General features: G+C 41.9%; 1 protein-coding gene across 14 annotated transcripts; it reads left to right on the forward strand.

The window, feature by feature from the left end:
• Nucleotides 1-37: 37 nt before the first annotated feature.
• On the forward strand, nt 38-15,851 carry LOC105018314 (trichohyalin). Of its 14 annotated transcripts, none has more exons than XM_010883638.4 (28): nt 38-396; nt 592-688; nt 783-997; nt 1,248-1,306; nt 1,776-1,946; nt 2,223-2,355; nt 2,636-2,733; nt 2,940-3,078; nt 3,446-3,571; nt 4,327-4,452; nt 4,726-4,830; nt 5,125-5,313; nt 5,654-5,889; nt 6,319-6,583; nt 6,758-6,825; nt 6,935-7,098; nt 7,493-7,535; nt 7,629-7,782; nt 7,930-8,003; nt 8,115-8,199; nt 8,320-8,401; nt 8,528-8,607; nt 8,714-8,815; nt 9,127-9,261; nt 9,836-9,994; nt 12,176-12,243; nt 13,761-13,791; nt 14,058-14,147. In XM_010883638.4, exons 3-28 carry the CDS (start codon nt 800-802, stop codon nt 14,064-14,066), a joined length of 3,099 nt encoding a protein of 1,032 aa, XP_010881940.2. In that variant the 5' UTR covers nt 38-396; nt 592-688; nt 783-799; the 3' UTR covers nt 14,067-14,147. The 14 variants fall into 14 exon arrangements, 13 of the variants coding, with proteins under 13 accessions (XP_010881940.2, XP_012994302.2, XP_010881938.2 ...); XR_004574824.1 differs by having other exon boundaries at nt 39-396; nt 9,836-10,036; nt 12,176-12,236; nt 12,695-13,791; nt 14,058-14,125; XM_013138848.3 differs by having other exon boundaries at nt 39-396; nt 12,176-12,236; nt 14,058-14,210.
• Nucleotides 15,852-17,290: the final 1,439 nt, after the last annotated feature.

The following is a 17,290-nucleotide window of genomic DNA, read 5'->3' on the forward strand; positions in this document are numbered from 1 at the left end:
GCCATGAAACAAGCATATATTTCACAATGCATGTCGGAATCAACGACTAAATTCATCTTTTTGAGTCAATAATGTGTCGTGCTGGGTTACCAAAGTTGTTAATGAAAATCTTTCCCTTTCACAGCAGGCCACTGAAGCAGTGAGGTCACCGCAAGACAATGTGGCCGGCCCAGATTTGGACTTAGCACACCCACCATCACCCTAACCAACAACCAGCACACGCAAACTCGTTCCAGGAACCACTTCACCATGTGTGCAGGTAACCATGGCTACGTTCTGCCCAAGGCAGCACTCTCAACAGCTTGCTGGCTCCCACAATCAGACCAGCTGACAGGCAGGAGTAGGAACAGAACTATTGAACAGTGACAGGAGGGGTCTTTGACAGCAGTGGACAAGGTAGGAAAGGGCTGCTGGTGTTGAACCGTATTTACTATATAGCTAGACTGCGTTAGTTAGTTTGCTACAACAAATCCCTTTAGCTACAAACGTATGTGCTTATGCTCCAGGAAAGGCTAAATGTCAATGTGTGTTGACTTAATTGTGTTGTAAACAGCAGTGAGATTCATAGCAACCATATGAAATCCATCACAGATTTCTTGTTCAAGACGCTTTGGACCTTCTTCGCCGTTTGACAATTAACAACACATTGTTGAAGATTATGAGCAGAACAACCACTGGAAAACCGAAGGCATGTCTTCCATGATTAATGTAGCAATATTAGCCAACAACCAAGTGCCACTAACATGAAACAATCCATCCTTGTCTCTTTTTCCCCCTACCAGGGTATCTGTGGGTCAATATGGATATGAGCCTGCTATGGGCGGGTGAGAATCTCTACCGCTCCCATGGTGAGGGTGGTGATGACCGGGGTGGTGAGTCAGGAGGGCTGGGTGTCAACAAGACGTTTAGACACTCTCTGAGCCCACACAGAGACTCTAGCCCACTGTCCCTCGCAGACTTAGATATGTGGGACAGCAGGTCACACTTTAAATCTCAGGTAAGAAAGAACCAGATTGGTCTTCTTTAACTAACCCCAATGGGAGAAACTTGTAATAAATTGCACAATTTATGATTTTGTATTTGCAATTTGAGCTATAGACTTGGGAAGTTGTTTTGCTTTTGTAAGACAATTCTGGTTTCCCATGCTACATTTTTCAGGATAACAGTGAGGGTAATTTTAAGTGTTTTCTGTTTTACAATAAGAGTAATCAACAGGTTTGGGTTGATATTACTGTGTGTTGTGTTAGTCCACAGCATGGAGTGCAGCAAGTTTTACAGGAGGATTCTCGTCAAAAATTAGCACCAGGTGAGGACAAACTTTTTTACTGTAGCAGAAATGCTGTTCAAGACCAGATAACTTTTGTCTTGCACAGCCAATAAATAATGCTAATAATGCTTGGTGCGTTCCAATATGTAACATCAGATCAATATATTTTGTTTATCATATGTATTTATTATGTACTACATTGCTCATCCAAATATGTTGCCATGGAAAGCAGCTCTGGCACTAAAAAACATTCTCAGTGGAATGCATCTGATACACCCAGGGGTTAGACTGGGTTTTGGGAAGTGGGGGGAGCCCTACTTTCTACTTTCCAGTTTTGTTTAAAATGTTCAACTGCTGACAAGGGGAAGTAGAGGAGCTCAACTCTCCCTCATTTATACTATATGGGCAGGAGCTAGGCTCCCATTGGCTCCCACCCAATTTAACCGCTACATACACCTGTCCTTCGTACAAGATGTTATTTTAACAAAGCTGTATGGTTTTCCCTCAGCACCATTGGGAGTGGCATAGATAGTGTTTTCGGCAGGCAGAGTGACCCAGGCCTCTGTAAAAGGAGGCGGCAGTCTGGGCTCCATACACCCGCAGGCGATGCTTTCTGGTCCATGTCACCTGTTTCCCCGGGGCCTGAGCTCCGGGCGGCCCTGGAGGAGAGTAGCTTCAGGTGTGGGTCTTCATGTTGTCTTTGTTATCAAGCTTATGATGAGTTCCATTTCTCTCATGTAACCCTCTAAATTGGTTTTGCTATAATGCTGCTTACTTGTGTGTCTCTTGAAGCGAACTGAATTAGGTTTCCCATGCAACTCTTGACTGCCAGCACTGCTCCAGTTTACTTCCGAGCTATTCTGTGCTAGGAACAGTGCCTCAAGCTGAATAGTATTTCAGGTTCACTATAATATCATGTCAAGCACTTCAGTGTAATATAATCTAACTCCTGCAGACGGGCAGAGCTGGTGCAGAGGCTGCGGGAGGCCCATGGACGCCTGGATAGCCAGACAGACCTGATGAAAATCCGAGAGCCCACGTTACAGCCGGGTAGAAGTACAGCACAGATACTGGAGCTCAAACACAAGGTTAGTGTGTGTGTGTGTGTACTTATGTTTGTGTGAAAGCATCTGTGGGGATAGGCATAGATTTACCGACCATCAGGCATTTATGGCAAATGCCAAAAGGGTCGGTTCATTTTTAGTCCAGTGGGCAAGTTTAGCGTGTAGGGTTTTGCACAAAAATGTAATTATCTGGGTAATAACAGGGTCCTAAAGAAAAACAAAATGGGTAGTTCTGAATTGCTGGAACTCCTTTGACTGTAGTTGCCTTGATGCACACAGAGACTCACTCTGTTGTGCTCCACAGCAGCTGGCCGACGCCGTGAGCGTTCTTGAGCAGGAGAAGGAGTTGGCTGAGCTGGATCGATTCGAGGACACCCGGCGACGAGGAGAACTGCAAGACAAGTGAATACCTTCACTAAACCGTTTGGAATGGCAGACCCCACTTTGAAAAGCCCTGCCCTAGGAGGCTTTGTTGTGAATTCCACATATCTTCAATTCAATGAACTCCAACCACTTTATAGTTCCCCGAGAGGTCATTGTTGCAGACTTGGAAAAGGACTCATGTATATTGTAAGTGCACACTTTAATGTATACATGTGTACTTGAAGGGTCCTTCAGCTGGAGATGGACATGTTAAAGATGAGATCGTCTCGGGAGAGAGAGAGCGTTATGAAACCTACCACGTCGAGAACCGACAACAACAACCCGTTAAGCAGGATGTTACCTGAAGAAGACTTTTACAGAGAGGTACCTCTCTATATTACATTGTACTTCTATATTATTTTAGTTGTTGTTCTTGTAACCATAGGAGTTCACGCAACACCAACAGATCTGGGACACCTTTACTTCTTTATTTCCCAGTTTAGACCAAAATCCCAATTGGATTTTATGTATGTACAGTGAATACCTTGGTCATTGTGTGTTTTGGTCTCACAGCTGGCCTGTGTCTTCTTAATTTCGGGAGGACAGGATTCTAGTAATGACTGGAATGGGATAAACTGACAGAGTTATTGAACGCCTTGTTGTTAAATGTTGAAATGCCATTGCATCCACTCAATTCCCGCTGCTAGTTTGAGCCGTCCTCTTAGCAGCTTCCTGTGGTGTATGAATGTAGGGTAAGCAGAAGGCTGAGAGGGAGCTGAGCAGAATGAGAGAAGCCCTCAAAGAGGCTGAGGAGAAAGCTGAAGGCCTGGAGACAGAGAGAGACAGGACTCTCCAGCAACTACGCTCATCTAAAGAGGTTAGTACAGTCCGGTGTAGGCAGGCTAGTTCCTCATTTTAGTGTTCTTCAACCCTGTTCCTGGAGATCAACCCTCCTGTAAGTTTGAACTACAACACTTCCTGGAGATCAACCCTCCTGTAGATTTGAACTACAACACTATTCTTGGAGATCAACCTTCCTGTAGGTTTGAACTACAACCCTGTTGCTGGAGATTAACCCTCCTGTAGGTTTGAGCTACAACCCTGTTCCTGGGATCAACCCTCCTGTAGGTTTAAACTACAACACTTCCTGGAGATGAACCCTCCTGTAGGTTTGAACTACAACACTGTTCCTGGAGATCAACCCTCCTGTAATTTAGAATCAAACAAACCTGTTCTTTAATCTGGTGTACTAGGTTAGGATTAGAGTTAAAACCTACAAAATGTTGTTGTTCTATAGGTCTTGAATGTTCTTTGATGACCTTAACCCGGTCGCCTTTTAACTAATTGAGCTATAGGATCAGACTAGAAGAGGACAAAGAACACTTGCTTGTGGTACTTCACAATCAGTTCAGACTCATATTCCTGCTACTGGGATTCTCCATGGCTGTGCTCGTATAACATCTTTGTGTATTTCCCATTCACACCGTTCCTATTCATTCAAGGTCAAGTGAACAGTGCTGGATTAGAATGGAGAGATAAACCAGACACCAGCACTCTCCATGCCTACACTGACATTTCCCTTCCATTATTATAAGCCAATCTCTGTATTTCTCTCCTTCTCTGTCTTTCCAGGTACAGCGGACAGTGTTGAGCCAGACAGAGGAGGTTAACCAGAAACTGGATAACTCCACGCTGGCCAAAAAGGAACTTCAGGACCAGCTCAGTGAAGCTCGCATTAAGCTGGACCAGGCTGCTCTGGTGAGTAGAGTAGGCCATCTCTGGATGTCACTTGGTTCCAACAGCGCCAAATCAGTCAAGAGATACACTGAGCTTCGAATCAAGTCCTGGACCTTGGTCCTAGACACACGTCCAGATCTGTTGGACAGCTATAAGCAATATGGCCAGCAGCTCATGCAAAGTGCCTAGCGGCTATGAGTTAAAGATCAATTTGAAGCTAAATACTCAACATGTCATAGATACTCAAGTGGGCTTTGACATGACTGTTCACCACTGTTCTGTTCATCTCCCCAGGAGATGGACCTCCTGACCACCAAGGTGAGGAAGCTGGAGAACAGTGTGGAGGACCTGAAGGCCAAGTTGACTGGAGCCATATCAGACAAGGATCATCTGCTGCAGGTCAGGCCAAATCCATCCATCATCTTTAGCGACTAAACGCTGTAGCCCAAGTCCAATATCTGATGAGTTTTCCAGCAAATCTGGCATTGCCATCAAGGCGTGTTTGTGAGTGTCGAGTTAAGGGCATAATGATGCGAAGACTGCTTGTATCTTCGTGAGGATTTTGTGTAGCAATGCCCCAGAAGTTTCGCGGAAGTTTAAATTTCATTTTTTTTTTGGAAAGACGGAGAATGTAAGGAAAACACTGTGTTTCTGCAAGCCCATCTGTGTGACTTGTACTGTTTGGTGGTACAGGAGAAGATAGACCTAGACCAGCACACCCAGGGCCTGGAGCTGCAGTTGGAGAGGGCCCAGAGGGCCAGGGAGGGCTACACCAACCAGGTGTGGGAGCTCAGCAGCCAGCTGGCTGAGGCCAGGGACCAAGCCAAGCAACAGGGCCAGGAGGCCGTGAGGATGAAGGAGGAACTCGTCGCTGTGAAAGAGGTGAGAGGTTTAAGTCAGAACCGGGCTGGTTATTGAGTGTTAAGTCGCTGGAAACGTTTTACCGGATCACATCAGAAACTTTCCTCATGTTTACCCCAAAAAGGTCGGCAATTTATTCATTAACCTAGTGCATTACTCGTTGTTTACCCAATGATGAGCTTCATTTTTGTCCTCTCTGAACTAATGAACTAACTATATGCATAGGTGTTTCATAGCCTCTCTGAATGTTTAAGTGTACATCTATCATCTGTTTAACATTGGCGTGGTCAGGTTAATGAGTAGGTAACCTCAGAGCTGGAGATGACCAAAACATCTATCTGTTTAACATGGACTTGTTCAGATTAATGAGAAGATGACCTCAGAGCTGGAGATGACCAAAAACAGTCTGGAATCTTCATCGGCTCGGCTACATGAGCTGGATACGGAGAGAGTCATCCACACAAATCAGATCACAGCTCTGGAGACCGAGCGCTTGCAGTTGATTGGACAGAATGAGGAGCTGCTCCGTGCTATTGGACAGAATGGAGGAGAGAAGGCGAAGGTGGCAGAGTTGAGGGAGAGGTGCGGTCAGCTCAGGTGAGAACAACAGACAGCTGAGTGTGTGCAGTGTATACTGGAAAACTTAGAAAGAAGGCTTTTTCAGTCGCTGAATTGATCCCTGAACACTAATTACTACAGACCTGAGAAGATTTAGATTGGTACGGGGCATGGTGGGAGCACTGCTTTTCTCTTTCATAAGCCAATGATTGAGTTGTTACCGTAAGACGGACGACACCTTACCAGTCTTCTCAGGTATAAGCTGATGCATCACAGCTGATTATAACAGCCAGAGTGAAACTAACCGTGTTTCTTGATGTATCTTCATTCATTCCAGCCAAATATGTTGCCACCAGCTGCCTACACTGTACCCACAGGGTACACCAAATGTCTCAGACATTTATGCAACCAGACAATATTATTGATAGGACTGTAGTTGCTAATGTCACAGTACTTTACCATGACCAGTGAATCCAAGGACGCCCTGGAGTCAGAGAACCAGAGGCTACATGAATGCTGCCTAACCTTGGAGGCGGAGCTCCTGGAAAAAGAGGAGGAGCTGCATCAGAAAGAGGAGGAGCATCGTCAGCTTGAGGCCGAGTCAGCTCAGAGCATTGAGCAGCTGAGGGCTGTGGCCTCTCATTGGAGCGAGAAGTGGCAAGATGTTGCCATGGCCCTACAAACCACCCAGGCAGAACTCAAAGAGCTCAGAGAGACTATCCCCCTAGATACAGTAAGAGGAAATCATCTCTAATATCAATCGGTCAATCAAGCGGTCCCCTTAGTTAATGTATCGTAGTTAATGTACACTAGCTGCAAATCCAGTGTATAGTAATATATGTCTATATATTTAATTGTTTGTTTGATGCTCTACGTTAAGAACTGTGTTGATGAGTATTCACTCTAGCTTCAGGAGGACGCGGCGCGGCTGATGATTGAGGTTCAGAGACTTCAGACGGAGGGGCAGAAAGACAAGTGAGAGTAGACATTATGAACACTGTTATGATCTGTTATATTACGTTTTAAATATGAATGCCAGCCCCGGTAACTTGCAATAACATTACTAACATCTGCTTTTCCTCAGGGAAGAGATCCAGACACTTCGGCAGCACAAAGCCAACACAGAGACTGAGCCAAACAGAGTCCAGAAAGATGCTGGTTCTATGTTGAAGGTGGAGCTGGATGCTTGTAAACAACGGTTGGAGCTGGAGAGGTGCAGGAGTCAGACTCTGCACAACAAACTCAAAGGTGGAGACAACCCCCATACCTGGGAATTAAAATGTTATTTGAGGAGAATAGGCAGTGCTCTCCAATCCTGTTCCCAAAGAGCAAACATCATGTAGGTCCTCACTGTGGGCAAAATCTGCTAAGCTAGCACACCTGATTCTAATTGGTTGATAAGCTCAATGAGGTTAATTGTAGATAAGGTTGGAGAGAGAACTTATAGTAAGGTTTGCTCCTTAAGAAAAGGGTTGGATTTATAACGTACTGGAGGGTTTCTGTTCAGAAAGAGGGTTGGATTTAAAACGTACAGGAGGATATATGTTCAGGAAGAGGGTGTCGAGCCCTGGTATATCTGAAATGCCACACTGGAACACTAGGGGGCGACAAACCCTTTTCTTCTGCCTGTTGTACTCGCCAGGTGGGCAAGCTGTGCAAATGTTCGATAAAGGTACAGAGACACAGTGAGTATGATCCAGTTTTTCAATATTTAATTGTGGAGGAATAAGCCCCCCCACCCCACCCCCCCACCCAAAAAAATAATAATCTGCCCAAAGCTGTATCCTATCTAGCCATGAGCAGACTGCCCAGGTCTCTGTGGCGGAGGTGGCTCAGGTGAGGACGGAGTTACAGGAGGTGTGCAACATGCTGAGGCTCCGAGATACTGAACTAGAGGAGCATCAGCGGGAGTTGGAGTCGGCTAGGGGACAGGTGGGGAGAACCAGTAACGCATCTATTTATAAATCTAGTGGTCATTCAGTCAGTTAATCAATATATCCATCTCTCTATCAACAGGATTATTAGGTCATTAATGTGAAAGAGAATATGTTCTCAAAGAACGTACATCTTTTGACTTAGGTGTCTCAGCAGAACAGTGAACTTCAGAGGCTGGAACTGGAATTGACGAAGAGAGAGCGGGACCTCAGGGAGAAGTACAGTATATTAGCTTGATCTTAGCTATAACATGTAATTGTATAGTACATGAGCAATAATGTGTATCTTAAAGATGAGGCCTTGAATATATGATGCCAACATATTGTCAGAGAGTATGCTCTGAGTCGTCTGGAGAGACAAAGAGAGGCGGAACGGACTGAGGCACAAATCAAGGTTTCAACACTGGAGTTGAAGGTACATCCCTCATTACCAGAAACATTGCTAACTTCTTCAAAGACCACTCAAATGTATCGATAATTTGTGTTTTCACTGTGTACAAAGATTCCTATTCTGTCCACTTTCTCACTTCGGCAGCTGATCAAGCAAAAGGAGCAGGCCGGAGAAGGTTCATGCCAAGACGTCCCTCACACCAACTCACTGAGCACCAAGTTGGAAGGCAAGAACAGGAGACGCTTCCACTGTGGTTGAGAAGGACACCTGCAGTGCAAGGACACTGCACTGGATGAAGAAAACTGTCATCAAAGAATAATTATTTGGTCCTATGTGTTGTGTTTGTTTGCAGACAGCAGAAGAGTCAGCCAGTTGCAGGTAGAAAGAGGAGAGGCAGTAGAGAAGCCACAGGCTCTCCATCAGCTACGCCAGGTAGTAGCCCATATCACAAACATCATAAAAGCTGTGGAGGAAAGTGACAGTTTCTTGTGGATTGTGTCAGAGGAACATCTCAACATGTTTCTTTCTTCCTCAACAGGGTAGAGAAGAGAAAGCAGCAGTTGGTAGCAAGAAAGAGAAAATGGTCTCCATGGAAACCATAGTAGACCAGGATGAACAGAGAAGACGGGTGACAGAGCAGGTTGTGTATAATAAAATGTCAGGGCAGGGTTGGCCACTAGATTCAGCCACGGGTCTATTTTTGGTTAGGAGGCTGGAATATAATTATTTAAAAAAAGAAAATGTTAAGTACAAAGTGAGCACACCAAAAAAATTGATTTAAAGATAACACCCAAACAGTTATTCATATTTGTTTTTGGGAATACTTCGGCACAGAGTTGCATTAATAATCACCTTTCTGGAGATTTTACAGTGCCTTTTTTTGCCAAACAAAAGTTGAGTGAGATCGGCATTGTACAATATGTTTGATATATCATGTTTGTGTGGGTCCAGCTGAAGAGCTTGTTTAAAGAGCGTGAACAGCAGGCTCAGGTCTATGACGTATCCACCCAAAAAGCGGGACCTGCGAACTTGGAAGGAGGTGAAGGTCGCTCACTTCAAGACAGGGCACCTAAGTCAAAAGTCAAGGTACCGTACACTTGTTTCTCTGGGTTAGATTTTTGTACACTGTATAAAGCCAATTAGCATCTAAAAAGGTATGATGGCTAGTAGGGCTCATGTTCATTAACCTTGAAGGAGCCATATGTCAGATTTTTACTGTACTAATAGCGTAAATACAAGCATAAATGACCAGAAGAAATCTGCTGTATATGTTCTCAGTTTGTGTTTCAACTATCTTTTTTTCAAAATTGCCCAATTTTTTCAAAATGATTCCCCATTTAAACTGGTTATTCCCCCATTGGTCGGTCTATTAATTTCCATAAATGTGTAATCTCCTCGTACTTGCTTTAGACACTTGCAGTACTACCCCCCCTCTCCCAACAACCTGGACTCACTAATCTGGTCTTATTCAGTATGGGATGAGGAGACAGGATGTGTCAGGCTTGTAAATGTCACAGGCAGGATTCTACACAGTGCAACTTTAACTAAATTATTGTAATTAGAGTAAGTTCAAATGTTCCACATCTGACTGTTTCAGATCTCATTTTTCAAATTGAGTAGTTTCTGAGTGCAACAGCTTTAACTCATCCCTCCCCGTCAGAACTCCCTGGACACACTCCTTAGTCAGAGGAGGCGAGAGAAGGAGCTGAGGGAGAAGGAGTGGCAGCGGGGATCTGGACTGAGGCCTGTTTCTGAGGAACAAGAGGAGGAGGAGGTGCACCCAGAGCAACCAGAGAGGGAGCTGGAAGACAAGAAGCAGGTGACCAGACTAGAGGGGGAGCTCCACAGCAAGACCCACACAGTGAGCAATCTGGTTCCACTTTAAACATGTCCTAATCTGAACAAAGAACAATCTCTGAAGGTCTCAGCGGGCGTGCATGAGATGTTTCTAAAAACTTACTGAACTTGGCTGACATAGCAGTCAGCTCCAAAATGATTGTTGCCTATAATGATCTCCAAAATAAAAGTAGTATATGTGATATGCAGGCAATGAGTTATATTTTATGTAAATAGAGAAGAAAAAATATATATATAATTAGCTCAGCATGAACATTCTACTTATTTTAAGAATATCTAATTATTTAGGAACTGTATTGTTGTCTTCCTGTTTTACCATGGGGTTAAAAAAATGTGGAAAAAATAAAATGCTATTTTTAAAATAAAAATGTACCCTTAATTAGGGCAAGAGAAGTTTTTCAGTAGAACATTAGTACATTTGCCTGGTGATTCAGTGCTAATTGCTCACGCAGACAGCAAGGAAAATGGTTCATGAGGCAAAGATGAATTCAAGGTGGAAGGCTACAGAACATGGCTGCATCCTGAATTTACAACGCATACCTCTATGATTTCCAAATCTACAACATTCACCTCCATGGCAAAAGCCTGTTTTGAAGGTGCAAGAAAGGAAATATTTAGAGAAACTAACAAATGTTGGTTCCCTGTCATTCCTAAATGGAATTAACACTTCCAGGAGTGGATCCTCCAGCAATGACCTCAGGCACACATTGATATCCAGAATAAATGGTTAATTGACGAGAAAATCTACATTTTGAAATGGCTGTTTACAGATCTGGACTTGAATCCCATTAAAAACCTGGTGGAGGAAAATATAGTTGGATAATTTGAATAGTTACATGTGTCATTTTTGCTCATCTTTATTAATGGTACCAATTATTTGGAAGTTGTCTGTTATTGCTTCACAAATCTTTAGTATGCAAACAACCTTTTGTATGACAAATTAAGTAGTAGATCTATAAATTAATTTGTTAAACATCTGTAAAACATTGACGTAGTGATTACACAGACACAGCCTTATAAAGCCTTTATATAGTTATAGTTTGTTTTAAGTGGGATCAGGAAATCATCATATAAATCAGTATATATAATGAACGCACAATGTGAAAACTTCATAAATGCACCATAAAGCTTTTAGATGGCATAACTGGTATGAACAGTCATATGGCAGGGTTTAATAAATGGTAAGCACCCTTAATTCCAGGGTGCTTACCATACTAACTGAGGGATAATCTAATGCCTGGAAACAACCTGCGGAAACTCATTTTGAGGATTCCGCTTGTACAGCTTATAATGCAATTAACGAAGTGATGGAACCTCTGGTCGGACTCATGAGGATTGCAATTCCGTGCGCGCACACACCAAAAACCCAAACAAACCCTTGTTTGGACATATTCATCGTGAGATTCACCTTTGACTTAAATACAGACACACTATGAGGGCTGACTGTTAATCCCAGCTTCATAAATACTGGGAGTTGGGGGGAGGAATGGAGGGAGGGGGGGTGAGTGGAGAGGACACAGGGAGGGAGGGGAGGAGGTGAGTGGCAGGGAGAGATAGAGAGCAGAGGGGCAGTGCTTGAAGGGGAGGAAGAGGGCAGAAAGGGAGAGATGGAGGGGCCATTGTATATTTGCCCATTCATATGGGAAATAGGACAAAAAGACCATGTGGCGTTTGCTGTACATTTTAACAGGGGCCTACAATCTACGGCTCAAGGAGCTACCTTGGCATTCCAAGGCCTTGAAAATTATTATTTAACAAAAAATAAGTACCAAAAGGCACCTTATTCAGCTCTAGTAGTCCTCAAACTTAGTGAACTATGTATGTGGAATAGGGTGCTGGTTGGGACATCTTACAGACTACCTCCCCCTTGTAGCTGAAGGGCACTGGGCCATAAGACACAGATCACGGCTAAATAGTTGTATCATGGGACAGCTGTGAATACTCTGACAGTCTGACAAACTGTTTCTGTAAAATCAAAACAATGTGTTCCACAAATGTAATTATTGTTTTTGCCAATTTTGTAATTGTTGTACAGTCAGAGGAGAATTAGTTGAAATGTTTCACAAACCTTTTCTTTGAGACCAAATATAAGTTTTTTCAAATCTTCAAATCAGCCTAAAATCCACTTTTTCCTCTACATCAGATATCAGCCATCAGTCTGGGAACCAGCAATCTGAAAGAGAGACATGAGAACATCCATAAAGGTGAAAGGTGTGATCATCACAATAGTTTGAAAATCATCACAATAGTTCCAAAAGACTTAGACAGAGAAAGCTTCAAGGCCTTTTTAGCATGGGCAGGTCTATTGTGGAATCTCACAGTTTTGAATTGGACTTCCTGTGGGTTAAGTAAGGATCAGATCATTCTAAGAAGTCAGGAGGGATCCGTAAATCCCATAACAGTGCATTGACACTTAAGGCTTCAAACCTGCTCAAATAACACACTCCAACAGAAAGTGTCCCTTTCAATTTGTTGAACAACCCATAGAAGAAGCAGAACAAGAAAATCTACATTTTAAAATAGATTCTGCATTGTCTAACTCCTACTGTAAAAGAAGCCTTAGTTGGACTGATACAAAGAAAAGTCTCATCAAGTATGAACTATTGGAAATCAATCGCTCCTCCTCTGTGATCTTCATATGAATTTTGTTTGCTTCCACCAGACCCATGTATTTGCAGTTGGGCCAACTTTAATTTACACAAAGATGCTGTGAAGAGGTCAATGGAACTCCAAAACAATTGAAATGCCATGGAAATGCATGGGGGAAAGATCCGGAATATCAAAATGTTCAAAATGTTTCCACAGTATATGGTTATTCATAGAGGGAGGAGTATTCTGTCTCTGTGTGCAAACACCATCAGCACTGTTACACAAAGTAAAACTATGGGTATGTTTAAATGTACTTGGCAAATAAAGACAATTTTGATTCTGATGAAGGCATCCTTCTTCCATCCCCACACTGTACCTTCCATTGACTTCTTTACTGCATCTATTCATGACAAGAAACAAAATTAAAGCAAAAAAAAGTGTTCTGAACATTCTGTGAGCTGCAATTGGTCAGTGTTGCACATGTAGGAGCTGGCGTTGTAGTCTAATGTAAATGTACCACAATTCGGAACTATCCTCATTCTAAATGCATGGCTCTGGTTTCCTGATGTGGTGTGACTCTGTCAGGGAATGATGTGGCGGTTCAGATTAAAACTGGGTACACAGCCAGTGGATTTGGGATGGAACCTCACAGCAAACTCATGATCAAGGCATAATGTGCCTTGCTGAAGGTGTGCCAAAAGCGCAGATTATTCAATTGACAGGAATATTAGAGTGTGTAAAGACCCCTTTTCTTTTCAGTGGTGTTCTAAATCGCCTGCACCTCAGCAAAAGTCAGGAGTGAAGAGATTCTCTCAAGATTCTACAGATTCTAGATTCCTAAACGTAAACATACCTAACCCTTAACATTCTAACCCTAAATATTCTAACCCAGAACTCATTCCTAACCCTTTGTTTAACCACAACCCTAACCAATGTCCATTCCAATGCCTAACCCCAATCACTGAATCTTCTGGCTGAGTATCCTTTGCTTGGAAATGCATTTTTTCCCCCTACTTAGGTTAAAACAGCACACTCATATCAAATAACTATCATAACAAAACACTGAAAGTGTTTAGATAATAAAATCAGGTCCAGGCTTCATTCCAGTTGTTGATTTTTTTATTTTATTTCTTGTGCAGGTACAGAGTATCAGGGATTTACACTGTGCAGGTACAAAGTACCAGGGATTTACACATTCATCATCCCAGCACACACAAATGTTTTGGGAGCATCATAAAACAGGAAGCTATTGAACAACACTTATTTCGGAGTGTTTTTCTGGTTAAAGCACATTTAGGAATTAGAATGATATTTCTTGAAATTCTTCTCTCAGATAGAGTATGAGGAACCTCTTTGTGTCAGCTAGCCTTAAAATGATGGTGCATGTGTTTGCGTGTGTGTTCACCTGTTTTTTGTGTTGTGTTGACCTAACCTAGCCAAGCTAAGGTTCCAGCCACAGATCCAGGCATTGTGCATCCCAGCGTCTAGCCACACAAAGAGGACCACGTCAGATGACAGGCTGCCCCTACAACTGGACCGAACCACAGAGAGAGACATACCACAGGTCTCATCGTCACCCCCCTCCCACTGGGAAGATGGAATATTCCTGGCTAAGCAGGTGCAGATTGCCAGTCCTGAATATGAAGGGGATGAGGAAGAGGGGGAAGATGGAAGATGTGGCTAATTCACTCCCGAAGGCTCCTTGGCCAAAACCACATTTATTTCAGATGTGTAGGGTCTGATCGCTATAAGCAGTCCATCTGAAGGGTCTTCAACATGTTGCTTCCACCTTCCACCTTACACCTGCAGTCCCTAGAGCTGCTGGACTCTAAATTCCTGTTTTCCTCACTGCAGTCAGACAACATTCATAATCTAAAGTTAATAACAGTCCTCAACAGCAGTGATTTAATTTAATAAAATGGGATGATATTTGGATGAAACAAGATTACAATAGGATGACCGAACTATGACTGTTTCTAAATGTTTGTCCAAGTTAGCTCATGATTAATTCAGCTGATTAGCTCCCCACTCACTCGTTTGTCTTTTCAGATCTCCCATAGTATTTTTCTGAAATAAAGGTTTGGGACCTTTAAGGATTATTAGCTGGTGTTAATGTGAAATTAACAATCAATCATTATGTTGTGCTTTTCCAGATCATGTTTTAGGATTGTGTTGTATTTTTTTATTAAAACAGCTTATCAATGATACTTCTCTATGTGATCCTACACAAGCTTGACAGCAAATCATTCAGATGCCCAAGAAAAGGGCTGTGAATTGGAAGCAATGAGAATGATGAATAACTATGCCATGAAATCCATATATCAGAATAGATGTTTTTTTTTCCCATTTTGATGCTCTCACTATCATTGATAAAAATCTCTATTTTATTGTTTTCATTTACATAAATTGCCAAAAATCTGTCACCCAGACTTTGAAGGAGACGTTCACCCATTTTCCTTTTCTGTGCTGTCACTTAATCCCCCAAGCCACTTGTGTTATTAGTTATTTTTATTTTCTTTACAGACTCAACACTTATAGTTGACTAAAATATATTAAAAAAGCAGAAGCATGTTGTGTTATGCTGTCCCAACAAAATAAATAAATAAATGCATATTACATCAGATTCTTATTCTGGATTAAGTCTCTGCCCTCAATGTTTTTTTAGAGTTTCATAGATCATTATTTGCATATGTTTGTTGTTGTAAACATGGATTTAAGGCACAGTTGTTTTTTTATATTTTTTGATTTGATTGCAAAGACATAATCCAGAGCTGATCTTATAATATAATATGAAAGTTTTATAACACGATTAGACCCATTTCATAATGCATTGTAGTTGGCCCCTGAGTTGACCTCTACTTAAACAAAAAACATTATATTTTCACATGATCCTCCCCTTGTTCTAGGAAAAGTTGTGCACACCATGCCTCTTCATAAATTGAACATACAAATAAGTATTACCTAGACACAATACCAAATTAAACTGGCAAAAACAAGTTTTTAAAATTTCTGAGAATTTATTCAAAATAAAAAGTTGTGTGGAAGCACCTTTGTCAGGGGTACATTGCTTTGAATCTTCTTGGTAAGCCTTTTTATTTTAGAACAATGGTATTCTAACCTTTTCCACTTTTGTGAAGCATCCCGGCTATTATTGCAGGACGCAAAGTGTCTCCCAGTTCAGATGTGGAAGACTGTAACTCCTGGTGGCCTTTTCATAAATAAACATCTGAAGTCCTACCACTGATTGTTGTATTTTATTAAGCTTATTCAGGGTTTGCTTTGTGTGGTCATTCATCTTCATGATGACATTTTGTTATGAAGTGTACCATCCAACTGTGGGACATCCCAAATATAGGTGTAGTATTTAGCCTGAAATCATATGAAATACCTCAGTTGCACAAACATGAACAACTGCATGCACTACAGTTCATTCAGGTGTCATAGTAAAAGGGGTGAATACTTAAGCCATCAATTGCTTTCTCTTTTATATTTGCAATTAATTTAGAATAATTTGACAATTTAATTTTTCACTTTGACATTATGGAGTTTTTTTGTTGATCTGTGTTGATCTGTCACAAATACTTACAATGCTTGTATGGTTTGACTTTTTGATATGCCAAAGAGTCAGTCATGTTTGATAGTAATAATAATAATTAAAGCTGAAAGCAACATTTCCGAGTTTCAACATTGTGCCCACTGTAGCAACATAATTAGCATATTCTCTACTCCTTAGGCTGCACACCTAAAACATCATAAATAAACAACAAAATTAGAATGCAATAGGTTTTCAATGTATGTAGGTTTACAACATGGCAGAAATTCCATTATGGCGGACCTAAAGGGATTTTGAGGCAACTTTGTTCCTTGTGTGGCAACGGATCTGATAATCTTCACAACTATACATTACATGGGGTGAGCGGCGTGGGTATTTATAATATAGTACATGTTATTCGAGAGGTCCTAGAATATCTCTTGTAACAGCGCCACCATGTGGACAATTGGTATGGTATAAAGTGTTATTTACAATTCTGCCAAGTTTGTCCATCCTATGCCTTACCATTTCACAACCCTAACCCTTACTATACTACAGGAATTTGCACTTTATTTTTCATGGTGGAAACTGAAGAATAACAATAACAAACTCTTAACAAATACTCATAAACTGTTGAAACCCTAATTAACATGTACAGTGGGGAGCAGTATTTGATATACTGCCGATTTTGCAGGTATTCCTTTAGCAGGTCTAAATCCAGAAAATCCCATTGTATGATTTTTAAATAATTAATTTGCATTTTATTGCATGACATATGTATTTGATCACCTACCAACCAGTAAGAATTCCGGCTCTGACAGACCTGTTAGTTTTTCTTTAAGAAGCCCTCCTGTTCTCCACTCCTTACCTGTATTAACTGCACCTGTTTGAACTCGTTACCTGTATAAAAGACACCTGTCCACACATTCAATCAAACAGACTCCAACCTCTCCACAATAGCCTTGACCAGAGAGCTTTGTTAGGACATCAGGGATAAAAGGACATCATGCAGGATCTCACCTCATGGGGCATCAATGATCATGAGGAAGGTGAGGGATCAGCCCAGAACTACACAGCTGGGCCTGGTCAATGACCTGAAGAGAGCTGGGACTACAGTCTCAAAGAAAAACCATTAGT

This window comes from Esox lucius, chromosome 19, assembly GCF_011004845.1.
Source record: "Esox lucius isolate fEsoLuc1 chromosome 19, fEsoLuc1.pri, whole genome shotgun sequence".
Classification (NCBI taxonomy): Eukaryota; Metazoa; Chordata; class Actinopteri; order Esociformes; family Esocidae; genus Esox; species Esox lucius.